The sequence below is a fragment of the Homalodisca vitripennis genome, chromosome 3 (genome assembly GCF_021130785.1).
Source record: "Homalodisca vitripennis isolate AUS2020 chromosome 3, UT_GWSS_2.1, whole genome shotgun sequence".
Lineage (NCBI taxonomy): Eukaryota > Metazoa > Arthropoda > Insecta > Hemiptera > Cicadellidae > Homalodisca > Homalodisca vitripennis.
In genome coordinates, this window is record NC_060209.1 from 121,838,678 (window position 1) to 121,862,312 (window position 23,635).

Sequence of the window (23,635 nt, forward strand, 5' to 3'; positions counted from 1 at the left end):
AAACCCATACTGATTATTGCTAAAAAAATGTATTCTATTTAAAAAGCTAATAAGTTTTTCTTTCATTACTTTTTCTATTATTTTGGAAAATGTTGAAATCAATGAGATTGGGCGGAAATTTGAACAAATGTTGGGCGAATTACCTTTATAAATTGGTATTACAACAGCCCTTTTAAGACTCTCAGGGAAAATTCCTGTGCTAAAACTTAAATTGATAATAAACGTAAAGACTTCAGCTATCCTTGAGCAGATATGCTTAACTAAAAAAGAGTTCAAACAATCAATCCCAGGCGATTTTCCATTTTTCAGAGACTTAACTATTCTCACAATGTCAACACAACACACCGGTACTAACAACATTGATGACCTCTCTTGAACTAGGATAAAATTATTTTTGTATTGGCAGTTCTTCAAACCATTCGGCACTGAGTTATCCTCTATTATGTGATCAGCTACCGACAGAAAGAAATCATTAAATTCGTCAGCAACTACTTCTGGGTCTGAAATCATTGTATTATTAATTTTTAAACAAAATATATCATTCTTTATGTTCTGACCAGTCATATTCTTAATGGTATTCCAAGTCGCTTTATGATTACCAATATAGTTCTCCAGTTTATTTCTATAATAGTTTGATTTAGCTAACTCAATTTTTTGCTTCAAGCTGTTCCTAAAAGAATTATAATGTAACCTAAATCTATCATTTAACGACCTATGTTTTATTTTTTTATACAACCAATTTCTTTTTCTTATTTGATTACAAATGTAATCATTCATCCAAGGCTTTAATTTGTGATTTCTATTAGGTATTTAATTTATATACTTCTTTACATTGTTCAATGCAAGATTGTATTTTAATTTCAAATCAATCATACGCCACTCCTTATGGAATAAAACATTTTGGAATTACCTAACTTTAAGTGCTGTAGTACTTGACTTTGTGGTATACATGATAGTCTTACTTTAAATTTAATATAAGAGAATTGTAACAACAATCACTACAATTTATCAGGTGCATTACGTTGATAGGTCTTTGTATGGCTGTTTGAATTGTAACGAACTTTTGCTAGTGGTTTTTTAATTTGTGTTTATTTGCTATTGGTTGGTACACAAGTTGTCCTGAGTTTGTTTTATTGCATCATACAGACAGAGTGAGTTTTAACTATTATATAGTTTCTAACTAACATTGCATGATAAAATTCTTGTAAAGGTTCAACTGCAAAGCCTATCTTTGGATCACATACAAACTGCAGACGATTTAACAACTCACCAACTTCCCATCAATCATGGACAGCTGAAGTATCAATTTACCTATTATAGCTGGTTCGTCATTTTATGCATGCAGCCTTAAAGTATTATTGTGCATGTGAACTGTATTAATTTTATTCTTGCAACCTGCATATTTACTTCTTAATTTATTATTTAATTTATGTAATCTTCTTATTATCAACATTCTGCACTATAACAACAGCAGGTGGATCGAGTAGCTACTGATAAGCATTGTTAACTCAGCTCTATATAATATCCATTATGTCTGATTCTTGCCCTGTCTGTGTTAAGATGGTGTTGGACACCGAAGAGGGGATTGGTTGTGATGGTGACTGCCAGCGGTGGTTCCATAGGGAATGTATCAAAATGTCAAAAGCTGAATATCAAAGTAAATGTGCCGATACGAAAAATAAATGGTACTGCGCTAGAACTGATTGCTTGGGGTCATCTAATCAGCCTTTCAGGTTGTTGTCTTCCCAAATGTCAACTGTATTGACCAAACTGGACGATCTCTTAGGCAAGGTTAAAAAGATAGATGATATATCTAAAGATATTGTAGACATAAAAACCGAGATTACTACAATAAGAGCTAGCTTATCGGTATTGGAGCCCAGAGTGGAGGTGATTGAGAAAAATCTGCTTGTAGCTGAGAATCAAATAGCTGACGTAAAGTCACAAGTATTGGCAAACACTACTAGGTTAAATAAATTGAAAATAGTCCTGCCACGTCCTTGGACGCTGTTGTCGCTGAAGTTCATGATAGAGCTGGTAGGACCAAAAACATCCTTATGTACGCTATTCCAGAGAGCACCAAGTCACTACCTTTGGGAAAAAAAGAAGATGACCGAAAGAAGATTTGCACTGTCTTTGATGCTGTAAATTTTCAGCCCACTCAGTTTTCCTATCATAGAGTTGGCAAGAAATCTAATCGGGGGCCTCGCCCACTAAAAATTGTTCTGGGCTCCCAGAATGAGGTTTCCATCTTTATGAAGAATTTTTCTGGGGACAAAGTTTCCCTGGCTGATCCCTCTATGGATAATGTTTCAGTCTCCCGCGACCGCACCCCAAATGAGAGAGCCACTCTTACTGCCCTGCGCAAAGAACTTGATGAGAGGGTTGCGAATGGAGAAACTGGCATTACTATTAAGTACTTGAATGGGGTACCCAGAATAGTTAAAAATAACTCAAAAAACTAAGTAAAGGCGGACAACCAAAACTAACAGTTTACTATCAAAATGTAAATGGGCTTCGGAGTAAACTAAATAACTTAAGTCTTTCCCTCTCCACAACTGATTTTGACATCATTGCTCTCACTGAGACAAATCTATCCCAAGACATTAGTGATGCCGAGCTGGGGTTTTCTTCTTATAACGTATTTCGCAGTGACAGATCCTACGAAACTAGTGTCAAGGCCAGTGGCGGAGGTGTCCTGTTGGCAGTCAAGTGTTGTTATCCTTCTCTGCGTATGCCCATCTCAACAGCATCCGTCGAGCAAACCCTAATCTCAGTAACGACTTCAGCTGGTGTAAAAGTTCTAGCAGGCGTTGTATACATCCCTCCTGACGCATCTGTCAATTCTTACGAAACATACGTCACGTCAATAGAAGAAGCTGTCACGTTGGATTCCTTCTCTCGAGTGCTACTTATGGGTGATCTGAACCAACCTGAAATTGATTGGAGCACTTTCCCTCGGACTAATCTCCGTTCCGGTCCAGCGAGAGCCTTGAGCGATCTTACTTCTACTCTTGATTTAACTCAAGTAAATCTCATTGAAAACACTCGTGGTGTAATTCTGGACGTCATCCTCTCCTCGGATATACACACTGTTGTCTCCAGGGATGATGAGCCACTGGTACCTGAGGATGTACATCACCCCGCTCTTAGGATTGCTCTTCCTTCCGTTCCCACAGCTGGCAACAAGACTTTCTACGTCCATAACTTCAAGAAATGTAACCTTATAAATGTCTATCAAGAACTGCAGCATGATATCCCGCGTGTTTGTTACAAAAACTCTTTTTCACCTGATGACGTAAACATGCAATTCTCTAACCTTGCTGAAACGTTAAAAACCTCTGTCTTAAAACATACACCTTTGATTAAAGTCGGATCATCATTCCCACCGTGGTTCAATCCGGAGTTGAAGAGACTGGTAACTGAAAAGAAACGACTTCACTTACAATATAAGAGAACTTTGAATGACTGCACATACTATTCTTACTCTCGCACCAGGTCAAATTGTAAACGGCTTTCTCAAGAATGCTTCGAAAATTACATAAACCATGTCCAAAATATCCTTCCTTCTAATCCCAACAGGTTCTGGAGCTTCGTTGATGGGTTAAAGAAGAACCATGGAACTCCGTCAGCTCTGGTTTATAATGGCACCTCATCGTCCTGTGTGAATGAACAATGCGAAATGTTTGCTGATTTCTTCTCCTCGGTGTTCACGTCTCAACAACAACCTCCTACTAGTTTAGACAGTGTCGACTCTTTGCAATGTTATCTCTCATTGTATTTTTAGTGAAGATGAAGTCAGAAAGGAGCTTCTCAATCTCAACGTAAATAAAGGCTCCGGGCCTGACATGATACCTCCTGGTGTCCTGAAGTATTGCCACCTCCTTTTATCTGGTCCGCTCCAGGAGCTCTTCAACAAATCAGTATCCAGTGGTGTTTTTCCTGACGTTCTTAAAAAAAGCTATGTTGTACCCATACACAAATCCGGGACAACATCTGAAGTTACCAATTATAGACCTATTGCTGTCCAGTCAGTGATCTCCAAAGTCTTTGAGAGACTGGTGCTTTCTAGAGTGTCTCCCCTACTACAAAGGTGTATATCTTCCCATTAACATGGGTTTTCGCCTGGAAAATCGGCAGCAACGAACTTAGTAGTCTTCCAGTCCGACATTATCTCATCCTTCTCAAGACGGAAACAGGTTGATGCAATTTTTCTGGACTTCTCCAAGGCTTTTGACAGAGTCAGTCACTTGCATCTGCTTGTAAGGCTCTCTGCATATGGCGTCCATGGCCCTCTTTTAGAGTGGTTTTCATCATACCTTCAAGATCGCAAGCTAATGGTGAAATTCTCTTCTTCTTTCTCCAGAGAGTTCGTGGCGATTTCAGGAGTCCCACAGGGTTCGCACTTGGGTCCCGTATTATTTAATCTATTCATCAATAATATATCTGACGTAGTTCCTGCCAATCACTTATTGTTTGCTGACGATATTAAACTTTACTCTGAAATCACATCTGAATGCGACTTTGAAATCCTTCAGCGAAGTATAAAGGCTGTTGAGAAATGGTGCTCTGATAATGGCATGTCCTTAAACTCAACGAAATGCTTCGTTATCACCTTTCACAGGATAACATCTCCTCGTTTCCATGATTATCAATTGGGTGGATGTAGTCTCAAAAGAACAAGCGAGATTAGAGACCTAGGTGTGATGTGTGCTGCCTCTCTGAGTTCTGAAGATCACGTGAATCACATTTGTAGCAAAGCAAATAGGAACCTCGGCATGATAATCAGGTACTCACGTTTTTTCACGACTCCTTTGGCGTTAAAGACTCTATATTGTTGCCTTGTTAGGTCTCACTTGGAATATTGCACAGTTGTGTGGTCTCCTAATCAACAATATCTCCAAGACAGACTCCAATCGATTCAGTCTCGTTTCATCCGCTTAGTTGGTTATCGCCTGGGTCATCGTTATGCTGATGTCCCTGTGAACTCTTTGGCAGCTGAACTTGGCCTTCAACCACTTGCTTTGAGGAGAAAAATTTTTGATCTGGTGTTTTTATATAAGTTGGTTAATGGAGATCTCAACTGCCCTCAGTTACTGGAGCGGGTAAGGTTCCACGTTCCTGCCAGTACAAGATCGAGTGACCTGTTTGCAAGACTGCATCACTCTACAAACTACGAAAGGAACAGCACGATGGTCCGGATCCAGACGCTTGGGAATACCCTACCACTGGAACTAGACATTTTTAACACTGGTGCTGTATCGTTTAAGAGACAGATTAACCAACTGCTCTCCATGGAAGATTAAGAAAGGAAGGCTTCATGTAAAACATGCATTGTTTTTTATGTTCGTATAGTAGATATTTGTTATTACTATTATTTATTATTATTATTTTTAGATTTCTTTATTGCTTGTAATCACTTTATTTAACGCTTCTTACTGTTAATCCTTTTTAATACGGTATATTAACTATTTTGTCCTTAATCGCGGTTAAAAATTTATCGATTCATATCTATTTCTGCTTGCTTGCACTGCTCATTAGTACCAAATTGTTCATTTGTTATTTATTTATGTTTCATTGTTCATAAATTATTTATCATTGTTATTTATTATAATGTTAAAAATTGTGTTTTTTTTTCTCTTTCGTTTGTTGATATTCTAGGTTTTGTTTTATTTCTTCATAGTCGATCATTGTTAGCTCTTTCATATTTTATTGCCTTGTTGTCTGTTAGTCATCATGTTATTTTTCATAGTTTATTATTGTTACCTCTTATTGTTTGCTAATTCATTTGGTCTTTTGCATCTTGCATGTATTAATTCATCTTAGGTTGTTTTGTATCTATTATCATACTACAGTACTTTGTTAATATTACTGTTTTGTGTTGCAGCTTATCTATATTAGCCATTGAAACTTTGTACTATATTTTGTTAAAATGGGTTGTCCGTATATAAATAAATAAATAAATAAATAGGCGTCGAATAACAAATATCTAGATATGTCCTAACTATAGCACTTGAGAACACTAGTTCTGGACCGGCTCATACAACCTCAGTTTACTTTTAAGGTGCCTGCATATGCTGGGAGTTGCGAACCAGACCAGGCTGTTCCCAGTTTATGAGTGATTTATTTGACCATGAGTCTCCGAATTTGATTGGGCATTTCATACTGCTTGGGATAAAATTAAACAGTGTTTCATGTAAAAATGGATAGGTGTAGTATGTTTAAATTTGTTTTTCAAATTCCAATGTCGTCTTATTTAGTGGCTCCAGCTCCTTCAATTTTAATTAATGTAGAATTACCACAGATTACTGCTATGGAGAGTACAATTCACCAACATTCCTGGTATCAGAATTTCTGATACCTCTAATCATTTTGCCTAAGAAGAGGCCATTGTTTAAGGATGTTAACTAGAGAATCAAAATATGAAATGAATAATGTAAGTGCTGTTCATATTCAGAATTCGTACCAATTGATTGCGTGTTTGATAAACACGTTTTGAACATTTTAAATAATTTTTCTTTAAAGAGAATATGTATCGAGAACTCAATTTGGATTCTGCTTGTTTTCAAATATTCGATGACAATTACAAATTGAAAAGAGTACATAGAAATTTAAAAAAATATCATACATCAGTTCATGTAAATTTCATTGTTGTTTCATTGTGTAAAAATACATTTAGATGGACAGACAGAGATGAAAGCATTATGGCGTATGAAATACGATTATTAGATATTATTTCTTTAGGTTTAAGGAATCCATTGCTGGACTTTAGACACTTATTACTGATACATTAGTATATTAATTTCACCATATATATGTATATATATCCCATATGTACGTTATCTGAATGAACAACACATTTATTATGATTATATATAGTCATTCAACATAACTAGAAATTGGTGACTTATTCGTACATGTAGCCTACAGTTTATTGCGTGCTGGTTACATCACTATATCTGTAATATCAGCTGATGACTGATTTGTTCGTCTGTCTGTTGTTGATTGCTTGCTTTGCTTGTTTCGTCTGGAGTGGAAAGGAAAATTGTATGAACGTGTTAAATTTGCTCTTGTTGGTTTTTTTATATAGTCTTGTATAATTAATTTGCTTGAAAGTTGAAAGTAATGTATGGATTCCGGACGCTGTTCATGTAATGAGAAAGCTGTGTTTTGGTGATTTATGTAATATATTGTAACTTAATGTTTAATTATTTGCTTGAACTGTTGATTTAGTTACAATGTGTAATCTTGCAACTTACGTTCTGTAACCGTAAGTATTATAGCAAATTTTGCTACCATTTTAACTAGGTTATAGAATCCAGACATTTGTTTGAATTAGGAAATGATGATTAGAAAAGTGGTCCTGACAGTCATAGAATGTAAACTTTTACTGTAGGTTACCTCTTGAATACATAACCACATATACTGCTGACCAATCTTTCCTGTGAGTTGTACTGTTTTGAATCGAAGTTTTACTTTTTTGTGCCAGGGCAGTCCTAGGTGTAGAAAAATTACATTTTGAACTATTTTTAGAAATACATAATTGTTGATCTGTAAATTTGTCTAGCACAAAATAGGCCGTCATATGTTGAAACTAGGTTAGTATATGTTGGAGATGTGGTAGTCAACCACCTGTTAATCACTTAACACCACTCAATAACTGCGTAGGAATTTTATAGATCAAGTTTTTCACTCAGCCTATATTTATATCTCTGAATATAGACATGTTGTAAATTGAACAGTATGATTTTCAGCGTTATCTACACCCGATAGGTTTTCTAAGTGTGTTGTTGTCAGAACAGATTAGTAAAGCACCAACAACTATCCCGTGCTGTAGCCTTCACTACCTCATGGATTACCATTGGGTAGACTTTAATAAGCGGCCTACACTTGTTATTCAATTGTTTTCATCCAAAGGATAATTCAATATTACAAATTATTTAACTTGTCATATGATTTAAACTTATTAGTTATAGTAATTTTAATGTAAACAATAAGCAACATGAAGTAACTAATGGATAGGGTACGATAAGCGGACCCGTTTTTTATATCGAAGAATGTAGTCTTCGATATCTAAGTTAATATTCGCATCTCAAATCCTAGACTATCAATCGATATAAAAGTAGGCTATCTATAGTCCTCAATAACAATCATATGTTTTAAATTACAGTACAAATTTAATGTTTACAGTGATCAAACAAATTATTATAACCAAAATTAGGAAAACTGAAGACGACCATATTTGCTCCTCTCACAGTTACAGTTGTTTCTTTCCCACAAATTTCACATAATGGGGTTTTCGGTACGAGTTCAAGGGTAGGGTCCAATAAGCGGACCCGGTTTTTTATATCGAAATTGGCAAACGATATTACTTAATCATAACCATCGATATAATCAATCGATACTGATGAATTATTTTTAACAACTTAAATAATCTATATGAACAGCTGTAAACACTTTCAAATAATACAATTAAGGTAATATTTTTAAATTTCACGTAACATTGTGTATTGAAATGGCCGTCAATCTTAGGAAGCTTCACGAAATTGCTTTAAAAGACGATAAAATATGTTTTTTATGGCTTCAGGATGTTGGGTTAGTACCTAAGAATCCATTATGTGATATTTGTGGAAAGGTAACAAATGTAACTGTCAGAGGAGCTAACATGGTCGTCTTCAGATGCAAAAAGAAGGTAAGGTAATGGTGGACACAACTTTAGTAAAAACGTTTTCGTTCTGTTTTCATCCTAGTTAAAGTTATGAGTTTCCCTGATTTTGGTTATGTTCATTTATTATTTGTTATCATTAAATTCACATTTTAATTTAAACATATGATTGTTATTACTTTTATATCGATTGATAGTCTATGATTCGATATGCGAATATTAGGTATCGATGATTATATTCTTCGATATAAAAAACCGGGTCCGCTTATTGGACCGTACCCCGAGTTCAACATGCTGAAGCCACAAAAACTATATATTTTATTTATATCTTATCATCTTTCAAAGCAATGTCGTGTAGTTTTCTCAAATTGACTGCCATTTTTAATAATTAAAATTACTTATATAAAATTGAAATATTACCCTACGTGTATTATTTTAAAGTGTTTACAGCTTTTGATATAGACTATATAAGTTAATAATTCAAAATAATTAATCAGTATCGATTGATTATATCGATGGTTATGATTAAGTAATATTGTTTGCCAATTTCGATATAAAAAACCGGGTCCGCTTATCGTACCCTACCCTAACTAATATTTTGAGACTTTGAAAATGGCGATTGAAATGGTCAATATGTAAGATATTTCTCACACTAGATTTGTTAAAGTAGTTTCAACATGTGGGTTTGGCTCCTGGTAACACATGGGGAGAATTCTTTCCTCGGTAAATCTTAAGATCAGCGACTACCGCTCCGATTTTTTGCATACTAACTCAGGTTAACGTAATTTCACCGAAAAAAATAGTCCCGATTGTCGCCGGGGTTTTAAACAAGTACTTACTCCGTGAGGTAGCCGACGAAGTGCTTGCTCTTGCGACTGTATTTGGGGACTTTTGACCGGACGTCACGCCACTTCTGTTCAATTGTGTTGGTACAGGCGGATTAAGGGGTCAACAAAGTCCTTTGAGTGATTCACAGTCAGGTGATTAAACTGATACTGTGAAATGGTGTTGTAGGCCTTCCAGCAATCAGTTATTATTGTGGATCCTGGCAACACCCAAGTTTTAATACACCGTATCAGAGTCTTCGCCGTACGGTCTTTAACTGGGATAAGGAAGGTGTGCTTGGTCTCCCGATCTATTCCCCCCAACACCCACTGTCCTTTTACTATCCGTCCTCTGTTGTACTTTCTTTTGCCAAATTTGGCTTCATCAATTTCAACTACAGCGCCGGGTCCGTAGGGGTTAATATTTACCCCTTTCCTCCATTTCACAAAAGCGGTTACTTATTGATATCAAGCTGGGCAAGTTATAAATATTGTATGGTTTCTTTTATATCTTAAGTCTAGGCCATAGTTGGTTTTGTAATGTTATTGTACAAATTTGTGTATTTAAAATTGTAATGAACGAGATTCTTCTTGTTACGGTAATTTATTATAACTCTTATTGTGCACGATTTTTACATACATCGAAGTTGGATAATATATCGAATTGTTCTATCATAGCAAACAAATAACGAGTGTAGGTCGCTTATTAAAGTCTTCCCTTACCATTCATATGTCCATTACTTTACCTTGGCGCATTAACTCCATTCCATTAATTAGTTTTTAAAGTTATGTATGTGTTGGAGTGTGTATTACGTAAGCAGTCAAAAGATTGTGAAATTAATATATTTCTTCTTAATTGGCCATTTTGTTTCTTCAGAGTGAGACTATAAGTTTGTTCGTTTAACTGTATTTTATTTTTAAATTGAGAAAAGATATTTTTATTTGATCGAAAGTCACCAGGTGGTTTTAAAAGTGGATTGTATGTACATACAAAATTAGGAAGTTATGATTACATTATTTTGCTTATTTATTAAACTTACGTCATTCTCCACCAACCACATATTTTATGAACAATTTTAAATTAAACTTAACATCTAAACTTCAACCATACCATCTGTCAAGATAACTAAACACCACTTTTTACAAAAATATACATTTAATAAATTTTAAATCCATAGATAATATGGAAATGTACGTTACAGCTGGGTCAATCCATTTCAAATCACCCAGGTCATGTTGCTCAACATTTTTAATTTGCCTAATTTTTTTATTATGAGTTCCCTATGGGTAGACAAAATACCTATTAAAATTAGCCTAAAAAGTTATTTATGTTCAAATAAGTCCTCCCTAATCCCAGATTATTGTGAGGGATACTTTGAAATTAGTCAAGTTGGGCAGGTAGTGAACAATTCAAATAAAGAGTATTATTAAACTTTACTAATTAATAGTAATTACTGATTATAATATGGGGATAGTCTGTGTTATTTAATGAAACATAACAATTTAATGCAGTATAAAAAGATAGCTAAACAATAACAAGAGTAAAATCTTAATCTAGATAACGCAGTAAAACTATGTAAAAAGGTTTAATACAATAAAAAGTTAAAAATTATGTGGGTTTCATATAAAATAATATTCACCAATCAAGACTGTTAAAAATAACTAGACTGCTACAGAATTATTTGGTCTAAAATATACCATCATGGCCATTGCCCACAGATCATGTCCGTCAATAAAGCAAATTTGTGGATATGATGTCCGAAGACATGATGATAATTTGAAAATTCTGTTATTTGGTCAAGTGAATTTTAGATGACAACCTTATAATTGTTAGATTTTATCCTAGTAATATTCCAATTTTTATGTGATTTGAAATAAATATTATAAAACTATCTTACCTAAACAATTTTCTGGCCACAGATATTATATGATTTTTTTCAACTTCACTTTTAACTTTAAATAATTTCTAAACTCATCACTATAAACATGTACAATATTTTTTTTAAAAAAGCCTTAAAAAAAAGTTATATAAAATTTAACGAAAATCTACTATAAGAGTAAACATTATCATGGCACATACAAAATAGCGACCTTATTTGTATTAACAGATGATAAATAAGCATAAGCAATATAGTTGAGAATGAAATATATGATTACATTATGTTCTATACAAGGAACCACCAGAGAGTGCAGTTGGGGGCGACCAATAGAATGGACTGGCCTGCGCGACGTTGCCACACAACTGCCGCTGCCGCCCGGCACGGCTGGCGCATTGTGGCTGATAAACCGCTGCGCTGTCACAACTAACACTGACACTGAACATTTAAAACTTATCAGTATAATTGAAAAACAATATTTAAAATGCGTTGACAGTTTGCTATATTATATTTAAATTACTTGTATAGTTTATTAAAAGCATGATTGACTTAATAATATTCTTACCTTTGCACTTGTATATTATTTATTCGCTCTCAGGCGGCAACATCGTAGCCAAAACCTCGGAGTCTTCTTCATTTTCACTTTCTGCCTCACTGCTACTCGTGTCAGAATTGTCTGCTAAGTTTATAATTATTTGATCTACAACACTTTTTCATCTTTTTCAAAGTCGTCAAAGCCTGTTATTTTTGATTTTCGACTTCTTTGTTTTCCTGGCGTTGAAAACTTAATTTCTGATGATGAAGGTCCATCTTCTTCGGCCAGCTTAGCTTCTTTACTTATTTTGTTAACGGTTCTTCTTTCACTTACACCACAGGCCTCAGCACACAGTTTACCACTTTGCTTAAAGTTTAGAGTTTCTCGGAAATTTGTCAACGACAGTTTTTTGAAAAAGTTGTAAACGTTGTAAATAATACGTCGTTCTCCACTACGTAGGGTTTTTCCGCTACCACTCTTACTCCCGGATGGCTGTGCACTTGAACAAACATCATCACACTCCATTTTTGTCCAAATAAGGAATCACAATAACAAGTATATTACTATAAAAATACTTGTGCTGTATGATTTTTCAACTATGACCAGTTTAAATATTTAAATCACCCACTTGTAATAAAAAGAAATTTACATAACACAGATTCAAGACTATTAATAGCCAGGTAGGAAAAATGCTTTCAAATGGTTATAAATTTATGAGAACCGAAGTGCGTAACAAAACCGTTGCGGCAACAATTCCCATCGTTATGTACTGAATAATATTTATGGAAAAGAACATATATTTCAAATGTATTTGATAACTTTCTTACCAAATTGAAAATCCATTTAACATAACATGATTATACTATGCACACATGTAATGCCTTATTATATATCAATGATAATGGCATTATCTAACTGTTAAATACGGAAAATTAACGTTTTTGCGGTATTTTTATCTTCGTATATGAGTAATATAATACAATAATTTATTTCAATCCATTTAACTCAACATGGAAATAAGCTACAGAGATGTACTTTTTTTTAAAATGACCGTAAAATTACATTTTGTAATACGTAGTTAATTAATTCAAGACAGCTCTAACATTTCTTTCGAGCGTAACGGTTAAGTATTTTAAGAATGCTGGACTCGCGCGGCTTGTGGTTACAGCGGGGAACAAGTTTGGCAACGTCGCTCAGCTCTCGTTGGCCGCTCCAAGGTTACGGGCAAAATAGGCTCCTCCCTCAACTGCACTCTCTTGTGGTTTTTCGTATACAACATATTATATACAGGGTGTTATAAAAAGGTTTGGCATGCTATGTATTTTCAAATCCTGTGTGTGATTCTAAGCTAAAAATACAGAATTTTCTTTCCAATTTCCACTTTGTTTAGGCGCTAGCTACCATTTTGTACCATTTAGCACATTGGTTTGAATAGGTAAGAGGAAAATAATAAGAAATAATTAAATTATTTTCTTTTATATTAAAAAAATGGAGTCTGTTGAAAATTTTTAAAGTCAAATAACATAAAAACCAGTATAGTTATAAAAGGGAGAATTTTATTGCAATTCCAATGGTTCTTATTCCAACAAAATTCCGTCAATGCCTAAGCGAGCTCGACCACTTTAAAGATACTCTTGTAGAAGCTAGGAGCAACAAACAACTGTTAACTCTTAACTATGACATCTGTTGGCAAACTCTACATCGGCGTTGGAAATATAATTCACTTGATCAGAGATGCACATACTCGGGCAAAGCTTACGAAAAGCATCGAAAGCTGCGGGAAAAAACTAGTACTTTTTATTTAATATACTGTATATTGTTATAAATATCAACAATTATAATTTGTTTGATTGAAACATTAAAGTTACACATAGTTTTCATATAACTGAGTAATTATATCAAACCAAGGTATCTGTCGGATCCAAAATAACAATAAAATTTTATATAAAATTCAGTTTGTGAACCCAATGGATAATGTGAATAAAAAGTCGAATCTTGAGATTAGACTTACCAATAACTTTTATATGTGAGGTGAATTTATGGTATTTTAAACTATAAGAAATTTTGTGTATATGTGTTTTCTTGTGCGTTATCTCTCATCCCATATTGTACAAAAATAAATAGGTCTAGCATGTTGAACTTTTTGAAAAAATATAATTATTTTTCAGATGTCACTTACAATACAGCAGATCTTACAAGACGCAAAAAAACTATCTAGTAAATTAAAAGAACACGATTCAGCAGCAGACATAATTTTGTCTCAAACACAATCCGTCTATAAAAAGATTGATGCAATGAAGCAGGTAAGCTTAGCTATCATTTAATATATCTAAATGTCTTATTTTCAATTCCTTTTCAAGCAATTATCTTAAATCTTGAACCTTATATAGAATTTGAGAATTAGTTGTGATATTTTACAAAAAAAGACATTAAAGGGTGTTTTTATCTTTATACTAGTCCTCATATTTAAGGCTATCCATATAAATAAATTTTTACTTGTTTTCTTTTGTATGCATGCACATTCATTGTATGTAGCTAGTAATGCACCTTTGTATCTTTTTACTTGTTGAATTCAGTTGCACAAATTCGATTCTCTATTTGCTAAAATACCTTATGGTGTACATTATCACAATTGTTTTGAACCTAAGTGCTATTAACAAACATTTGTAACACATTGACTGTTCCAGGTGCCTGTTTAAATGGTTTCTAACCATCTGTTGTGTTGAATGAAAAACATATGCAATTTCATGTTTGTTGTCTTTGAGAATGATATATATTTTGCTATAAAAAATTGGTTTTGGACTAGTTTGCCTTTCATTTGTATTGTCTCTCTTACATCTAGATAAAATTCCAGGTGTGGAACATCACTGCATATGTCTAGAAAAAGGAATTGCTTGATCTATAGGGCTAGTTAACTGTGAAGGATGGTGGTTGAAGTAATTTAGATTAATTTGTTTCTAAAGTGTATCTAATTATTTATGAAATTGACTATCTGTCTCAAATACTTATATTTATTCACTGTTTATCATCAGAATATTGTTTGTAAGTTAAAAATTGTATTTTCAACGAAAATACATAAAAACAAAACTTATTCTTTTCAGTATAAAGATGAGGTTGGTGAGTTGAATGATGCTGCTCGACAGAGACCCCACTCAGTGCTTATTGCTGGTATTCAGCAGGAGAATCGGCATCTGCGTGAGCTGCAGCAGGAGAATAGGTTTGTGTTAAGGGAAAATTGTATTTACAATTCATGTTTACTGTTAATTTTTACAGTTATTCTACTCTATAAGGTTGTTTTCCGTGTTGTTGTATACTTCCCAGAATTTGTATGGCCACTATCTTAAAAACCTTTGATTAAATGTTTTTGATTCTTAAAACCTTTTTAGTATGAAAAACCACACAAAAACAAACATGGTTGAAAATGTCTTTCAGAGTTCTAAAAGACCTTTCCTTTTGCTCTACAATAATTAATATATAACTATTCCTTTTCTATATTTAGAGTGGTTATAATGTTAACTCTACTATTTTCAAACGTAGATGCAAAATGTCAAGTTTTATAAAAATATTAGGTAATTTTAAATAAAATTTATTCTTGCACATTTTTCATAATATTAGGTTTTAAGACATCAGCCATTCTAAATGTGAATTTGAAGTTAGTTGCTATGTAGTCAATACAACTAAACCTGATAGAGATAGTTATTACGTTCATGGCTTGGATAAGTTTGTTAGCCAGTGCTAAAAATCTTTTTCTCAGTATTTATCACCATAGAACCAAAACGAAAGATGAATTAAGCAATTTTTATTCTTGTAAATTATTTTAATATGGAGAGATTTATAAACAAATTAAATCATTCTAAACCACCTTTAATTTTTTATATCTCCTAAGGTAGTCGTGGAAATTTTGGAGAGGGAATGGTTGTGTCTCAGTAATTTGGCATTATAGAGTAACACAACAAGGACATTTTACAACAGTGTTTGTTCTTACATGTTTTAGGCAGATAAATAAATAAATCTGTTTATAACAATTACCCTTGTATTTCTAATGCAAGTTTGTAAACATGATTATTGCCATAATTTATAATTGACTCATACTAAAGTTTTCATTGAGATAGTTCTTACACATTAGTTTTGGATAAGTTTGTTACCCAGTTCAAGATGGTGGCAGTTAGTGTTTGTATAACATTTTTATCTTGGCTATTTTTTTAGAAATACTAGTGAATACAAGTCCTTTAATTTATAAATGACTCCAGGAAAACGATTTTACAGGTACTTTACATATCTTCATTAGGCAATTTCATTCAATAATCAGTTCTAAGATAGCATCTATGCAACATTCTTCTAAATCCAAAGATAAAACATTTTATGAATAAGTAATTTAATTAAAGTTTTATTATTCCTGTTTGTATTTTTCTTTCTATAAGGTTTTATGGTAGCGATTGTTAACATTTAAAACAAAAAAGTTAAATCATAGTTAAATCATGAGTTCGGTATATTATTTCAAAATTAAACAGTGTTTTTTGAATTTTCATGTATTTACTCTCAAGATTGGAGTTGCTTAAATATTTAAAAGAAAATAGTCATATCTCAGTTATGTGGAATAGTAGAGTAAAACTGAAAACAGTTTTAGAATAATTAGTTTATTACAATTACAACAATGTTTAACATATTTCAAGGACTTTGAAATAACATTTATGCATATTTATTTATACATTTATATTAGCTTTTTTATTGGATATAAAAGGTTTTAATAACATGTTCACCCAGAATTTTGAAAATAAGGTAATATAATAATGTAGCATCAAAATAAGTGAATTTTAAAATTATTAAAGTAGAATAAGGAAGGTTAGGTTCATGTTAATGTAGTGATTTTAGCAGTGAATTTCTTCTTAAGTTAATCTTATATGAAGAGAAAGTTGAAATATGAAATTTAGTGATATACATTTTTAATAAACACTGTAAGTAAAAACACGTAAAATTTTGGTTTAAAAAACTTACTCATGTTATTTTGAAAACTGTAGACTATTATAACTGAACTTCATAAATTAACCTCAATCAGTCATACTTACATAACACATTTGCACAAGTTTTAGTTTCCAAAGAACTGTTATCAATTTTCTGTTGATGTAGCAATCAGTGAATGGTACAGTTACACTTAAAGTGTTACACTGATAAGAACATTTTGGAAGTTGGAAATCATGAATGGCCAGGTAGCTGTTTTCCAGTGACTGCAGGTAGTATTGCCCTTGTGATTTTACATTGATTGCCCATCTCATTATCGGAACTGGTAGTTCAGTTGGCAAAGGGGCTGTGAAAATAGTCTGGAGTTCAGTGGTAACAAACCTGATTGAAGGCATATGTATGTTTGTCAACCTTATTATTCCATTTATTATTGTTTACTCGTTTATAATGAAACTTTCATTAATCGGTTGTTATTGTAATAAAAATAATATTTTTTAAAATTTTTGTTGTCTTCTCCAGCAAATTAATATTGAAGTTTGAAAATGAGACAAATAAAAAACATTGGATCTGAAAATAATAATCGCGGAGTTCAAACCCGGCTGTATGAAAGAAGTAAATATAAAATTAATCCAAGCAATGGAGAAAAGAACAAAACTCAGGTTTTAAAACAAATGCATGAGCAAATATCAACATTAACTGTAATAAATTTTGCAGATACCAATTCATTAACTAGCAAAAAATATGAAAACTAACTGGTTTCACATGATTTGTTAAAAAGATACATAAAGGACTTAAAGTTAAAAAATTATTTACTAAATTATGAGATAAACACAGTTAAAGCAAACTTGTAAAATGCTAAAAATAAGTTGGATGTAATCAGTAAAACTTGGACTACTCACTAGTATACTCACTGTATAATAGTATATTTTGATGTTTTGAATTTGAAAATAATTCACGTTAAAGAAACTGTATTTAATGAGGGCCCTGATAAGTCATGCTGTTAAAACCTAGTGGATTTTAGTGTCTATATGCAACTTCTTAAATTACATGACAAATAATCAATACGGATTCCCACAAATAATTCTACATTCCTTGAAAGCGAAGGAGGATCTCACTGGAGTGTCTTATTTTAATCACTCAATACTTTTTGTTACTATGACTCAATAACTATCACAATTTAAGCTCAGCAAAAATGGTAGCAAACAAAATTTCAGAGTATTTTGGGCACAAAACAGAACCAAACCTAAATCTAATAAATGGTCCAGTGTAAGAAAACTTATATGACTAGGGTATTTATGCTATTGGAGCTGTTGAATTTATTGTACAGAAAATTAACACAAAAGATTTCCCACAAAATTTTACATTACCAGCACTCAGTTGTTCAAACTGCATAAAAAAGCGTGCTTACATAGCCTATACCACTATAAATGGCTTCAGTATATCTACAGAAGAGACGGAATCGCTAATGAATTGTGAATGTAGAGATCAGGGTGTGAGCAGTAGTGTAAGATCAGAAGCAGGGCAACAGAAAACCAGAGAAAGCTCCAAAAATGAAAAATATTAGTCTAAAGAAACCCAAACCTGGGAGATTGTTCACAGAATAAAACATAAGAAAAAAAAGGAATACACCAAATAGAATTTCTTTGTAAAATACTAAACAAATATCCCTAAGTTCAAAGAAAGAAGAGCATCACATTGACATGCCCGTACAAACTTGTTCAATAACTCCAGATAATAGAAATGAAGTTTTTGTTTTCTCTGACAGTCATGGAAAAATATATATGTACCTCTGATTCAACCTTCAAAGAATTCAGTAAACAAATTATTAATGTACTTAAAAATTCTAAGGAAATGTCAACTTCAATGACCAAGGCTGATACTGAAGTTATGATTGGAGGTGCAAATGATTGTCAGAACGCCACCCTAAAAACACTGTTCAGACTGCAGCTGACAGAAACTCTTATGGAATTCATAAAAAAACCACAGCTATACCAACTGGGTTGTTTTGACTGTTCTACACAGATTCAATTTGAACTGGTCCCACATCATCAATAGGCAAGCAAGAAATGTGTAATTCTAGAATAAAAAGGATTCTCAAAGCTGATAATGTTCAAGTGGTTGACTTAAAACATATAATCAGGATATACTATACATTACATGGCCTTCATTTAAAAAAAAGGAAAGGAGGAAATAAGTAAAACAATTGCCGTGTGTATAATTATTAAATTAAATGCTGCAAACGAGAGTAAAGAGACTAATTACAACAACCCAGGAATGGAATGATCTGTAAATATTCAGTCATTTATGGACTTTCCCAATCTTCCATGTACTGCAAAGGAAAGCGACGCCACTCTCAATGAAGTAACATTCTCAAGGATAGGACCGGTGAAATATAACAACTTCATCAGTCATGGAACACACTCACCTTACGATACTTTCTCGACTCCAGGCTCACCATGGCGAGGATGGGGCTTGCCAGAAGCAACAGGATCCGACATCAGCGACCCAGCAGAGTGAAGTGTTGAACCGTGTGTGTTGTCCTGAAAGTGTTGGTGTAAATGAAGCCTCTCCACTGTGTATTGGTGATATTGGTAATATACCATCTGTAGACATACGTAGCCCTACGCCTAATGTTTAGCTATAGTTGTAACACTAGTAGCTTAGTAAATCCATCCTTATTATTTCTAAACATTCAAGGTTTTAAGAATAAAATTCAAATTTTAGAGAGCTTTATATTAAATAACTAGCTGTTTCCCGCGGCTTCGCACGCTTTTCGTAAGTTTTGCCCGCGTATGAGCATTTCTGGTTGAAGTAAATTATATTTCCAACCCCGATGTAGATTTTACCTTGATGTCACGATCAAGAAAATATGTCAAAAATGTATTGTACATGCATAATGTATTTTATTACAAAGTGGTCTACCACTCAACCTTTAAGTTCAACCAAAAATTTAGTTTAGACAATTATACATCATAACTTAGCGCCTTCAAATAGTGTTTCACTGTTTAATATACGTATCTATCTCGTAATTGCAGGTTATAATGTGCAGGCGCTTTGAAAACTTTTCTTCATTTTATTCGTTTATATTCACTACATAAGCGAATAATTCAGATAATAACTATCCTATCTTCTAAGTTAGACTAAATTACGGATACATGTGAAATTTGATTGAAATTGGTTCAGTCGTTTTGGAGTTTATTGGCAACATACATCGTGACTCAAGATTTTTATATATATAAGATAGCGTTTCTGCCATAACCCTAACAGAACAATGGCTCAAAAATGATGAAACAAATCTAGTCTCTTTCAGATGGTTACTTTTGTAGCAGTGCTTTCTGCAGAACTTATCATATCAGGGAAGGTTCCCTGATCCTCACTCAAACTAACATGCAGGTTAGAATTTGCGACTTAAGTAATTTTTGTTCAGAAATTGATTTGGAAGCTGCAACAGTCTTTATAGATAACCTGAGCGTAATTTTTGTATCAGTGTATCATTCACCTTCTGGGAACCCAATTATATATCTTGAAAATGTTCATAGATTACTAAATTTTCTTTTTCATTGGTCTAATCACATTTTTATTATTGAAGGAGATTTCAATAAAAATTTTGACCTGACCTTGAACAATAACCTCTCAAAACAATTTCAAAATATTTCTGCATCAACACAATTTCCGATTTCTTAATTACCTTCCCACCTGTGGAAACAATTGTCTGGATAAATGTGTTGATAAACTGCCCCCAAAAATATAGAGATAGAGGATAAGTTGTAATATTTTCAATTTTCCCTATTCTGATCATAACGGTTTGCTGATAAACTTACTTTTAAATTTGGAAAGAGGCAATGCTAAAGACCAACATACTGCTCTTACCTCTTAATCAAAATTGAGTTTACCAAAACAAACTATAAATAGCTTAAAGAACATGCTGTTTTAAAGTTATTGAACATTTCATATTCCACAAAGTACAGTGTAGTGAACAATTACAGTACAAATAATAGACAGCATAACTCTAGGAGTTTATTTTGCTATGTGATGAAAATGCAAACATTAATATGTATGTGGTTGCTTTTTAAGCTACATAAACAAAGTAACTGAACTTTTGCTTCGAAGTTACAAATGGGACAACATTTTTAGCTCCGTAAATTTAACTGCAGAAAGCACATTTAAAACAATCTTTAAAATATTGGGAAACAATGTTTCCTACCTTTCAAAATAAGTGATAGTAAAGCCAAATCACAGTAAAGAACATAAAAACAAATGGTACAGTAGTAATCTACAAAAATATGACAGAAAGATTAATATTCCTCGATAAATTTGTTAAAAATAATGCAGAGGCCCCAAATGAGACCAAACTAGCACTTTGTGAACTAAAAGATCAGTATAAACAATCAATCAAGAAAGCTGAAACTGAATATAACACAAATCTCATCGAAAACAGTACAAATAAAACTGCTTGGAAAGTAATCAAAACTAACAACTGTTCAATTGAGTCCAAAGCAACCAAAATGTCTTCAGATACCTTTAACACTTTTTTTATTGAATCAGTTGATGAAAACATTAAGAAAAATATTAATACAAATTTTCACACCTCAACAGATTTTTTTAAACATGACATCCATCACTCCTGTACCATTTAACAGGCATTTTATCACACCCAGTGATCTGATTTGAGCTACTAGAAAATTGGAACAGCTCAGACAGTAATGATGTATACCTTATGTCTAATAATTTGTTTAAGAAAATTATATTTAACTTAGCTGAGCCCCTATCTTAACTGCTTTAACATCTGTCTTGTTTTTAAATAACAGCTTTAACAAAGTTAGAGATATTTAAAAAAAAGAGAATACCCTTGTCCTCTGGTTTTCAGCTTTATAAACTGTACAGGTGAAGTGGCCTTGCCAGATACTAACTACTCTACCCTCTACTCTGTAAGTCTTGGGACAAACCTAGGAACAAAAAAGCCTTGAATCGGATTGGCAACCAAGTCACTCTCATTTGCCTATCAAAAAACTTTTCAGATATTTCTGCTTTCTTAATCTGCTGCTGTTGTAGATCTGTGGGCCTAATACGCTGTTTATGACCTGTGTTTCCCGTCACCTTCAGCTGAGGGAAGATTTGGAACTATTCCCTCTCACGGATCACCTACCAAACATTCAGGTGCTAGAGAACTAGAAGAGCCAGACTGTACTGGTGCAGTCATAGCAGTCTCAAACTGACTAAAAGAATTGACTAAGTGTGGAGCCCGATCAGCAGATGACAGTGAAATCATTGCTGATTTCAACTCAACCACAACAACTTTCAAATCAGCATTTTCCTCCCTGAGATGAGATACATCATTTTCAAGACAGACACCTTCCGCTGTATCGCTCTCAACCTGTTAGAGGATCTAAATAAAAAGAAGACTGTTAGATTAACCTCAGCTAGTCAAAGAAGTGATAATACATTTGGCCACAAGCGTCCCAGGAAGGCAACGCAAAGTTGCCTCTGGCCAGGCATGAGTCAGCCCTCCTGGACTATTTTTATTCACGCTGACGAATAGGGAACTTGGGATCATTAACAATCCTGATCAACAAAAAAGTAAGCTCTGCTCACCTGAGATGGAAATGGCCTATCATTTCAATGCGGAGAGAAATAAATTAAAACTTTCTGTCTGACCAGTAGAAAATCAGATGAGCAGCTGGAGCCAAAAGCCCAGAAGTGATACAATTTAATACACTTGAGTTTTTAATAACTTATTTGTTTTAAACATTTAACACATTTTTGTTTGTAGAGAGCTTAGAGCTGCCTTAGAGGAACATCAAAATGCCTTGGAGTTGATCATGTCCAAATACAGACAGCAGATGACACAGCTGGTCAACACCTCCAAGCAGAGCTTTCACACCCTCTACAACCAACAGGTACACCCAGGTCTGTACACGTTGCCAGTAGACAGTGTGGGCATTAAAAACCAATAGTGATGTTAAAGAGAAGGTATGCTGAGTTCAGTTACTTTGTTTTATGTAGCTTAAAAAGCTTTTTGCAATCACATACATATTAATGTTTGCAGTTTCATCACATAGCGAAATAAAACTCCTAGAGTTATGACTAATTTTTACTGTCTGTTATTTGTACTGTAATTGTTCACTAGACTGTACTTTGTGGAATATGAAATGTTCAATAACTTAAAACAGCAGTTTACATCTCATTAAAATTTTCATTTCAATTGATTTGTAACTTAATGTACTATTACTTCCCACTATTAGATATATTTTTACCATAGCCTGATAAAGGAAATTAAAAATTACATCCAACTAATTTGTTACTGTAACTTATTTTGTGTAATAACTTAATCTTTTGACTGGTGGATTTATTCACTGTAGTAGTAGTGGCTCTAAAAAAGGTGGGTTAAAAGTTGTTTTTTATCAATGCAATGCAGTACCATATGCAAAACTGACCATTTTTTAGATTTAATTTTTTACAGTTTCAAATATAAAAAATATTCTAAAAATATATATAGTATAAAGAGAATTACTGTGCACAGTTAAAGGAAATTGAATTATAACTGATTATTTATACTATTTTGAGATAGTATAAATAATCAGTTTACTACACTATTAGAAACAAAGAAAATATGTGAAAATGTTTCTATGGCACCCCACAAGATTGCATGCATTGAGGAGAGAACATTGATAACTTATGGAACAATAGATAAATAATATTGTTTAGTAATGTCCGTTAATACTGAAGGCTTTAGTGGAAGTATGGTTAGTCTAATCAGGTTACTTTATGTGATCTC

The 23,635-nt window shown here is 33.3% G+C and overlaps 1 protein-coding gene across 2 annotated transcripts in view; it reads left to right on the top strand.

Moving 5' to 3' along the window:
• The first annotated feature begins 7,000 nt into the window (after nt 1-7,000).
• LOC124357457 (FGFR1 oncogene partner 2 homolog) overlaps nt 7,001-23,635 on the top strand; it is a 35,060-nt gene continuing 18,425 nt past the window's right edge. Inside the window, exons 1-4 of one of the 2 annotated variants that reach the window (XM_046809279.1) lie at nt 7,001-7,270; nt 14,070-14,204; nt 15,003-15,118; nt 22,631-22,830. In XM_046809279.1, coding sequence (XP_046665235.1) covers nt 14,070-14,204; nt 15,003-15,118; nt 22,631-22,814 — 435 coding nt within the window. In that variant the 5' untranslated portion in view covers nt 7,001-7,270 and the 3' untranslated portion in view covers nt 22,815-22,830. The remainder of the gene's footprint in view (nt 7,271-14,069; nt 14,205-15,002; nt 15,119-22,630; nt 22,831-23,635) is intronic. The other variant, XM_046809280.1, reaches the window with a different exon arrangement.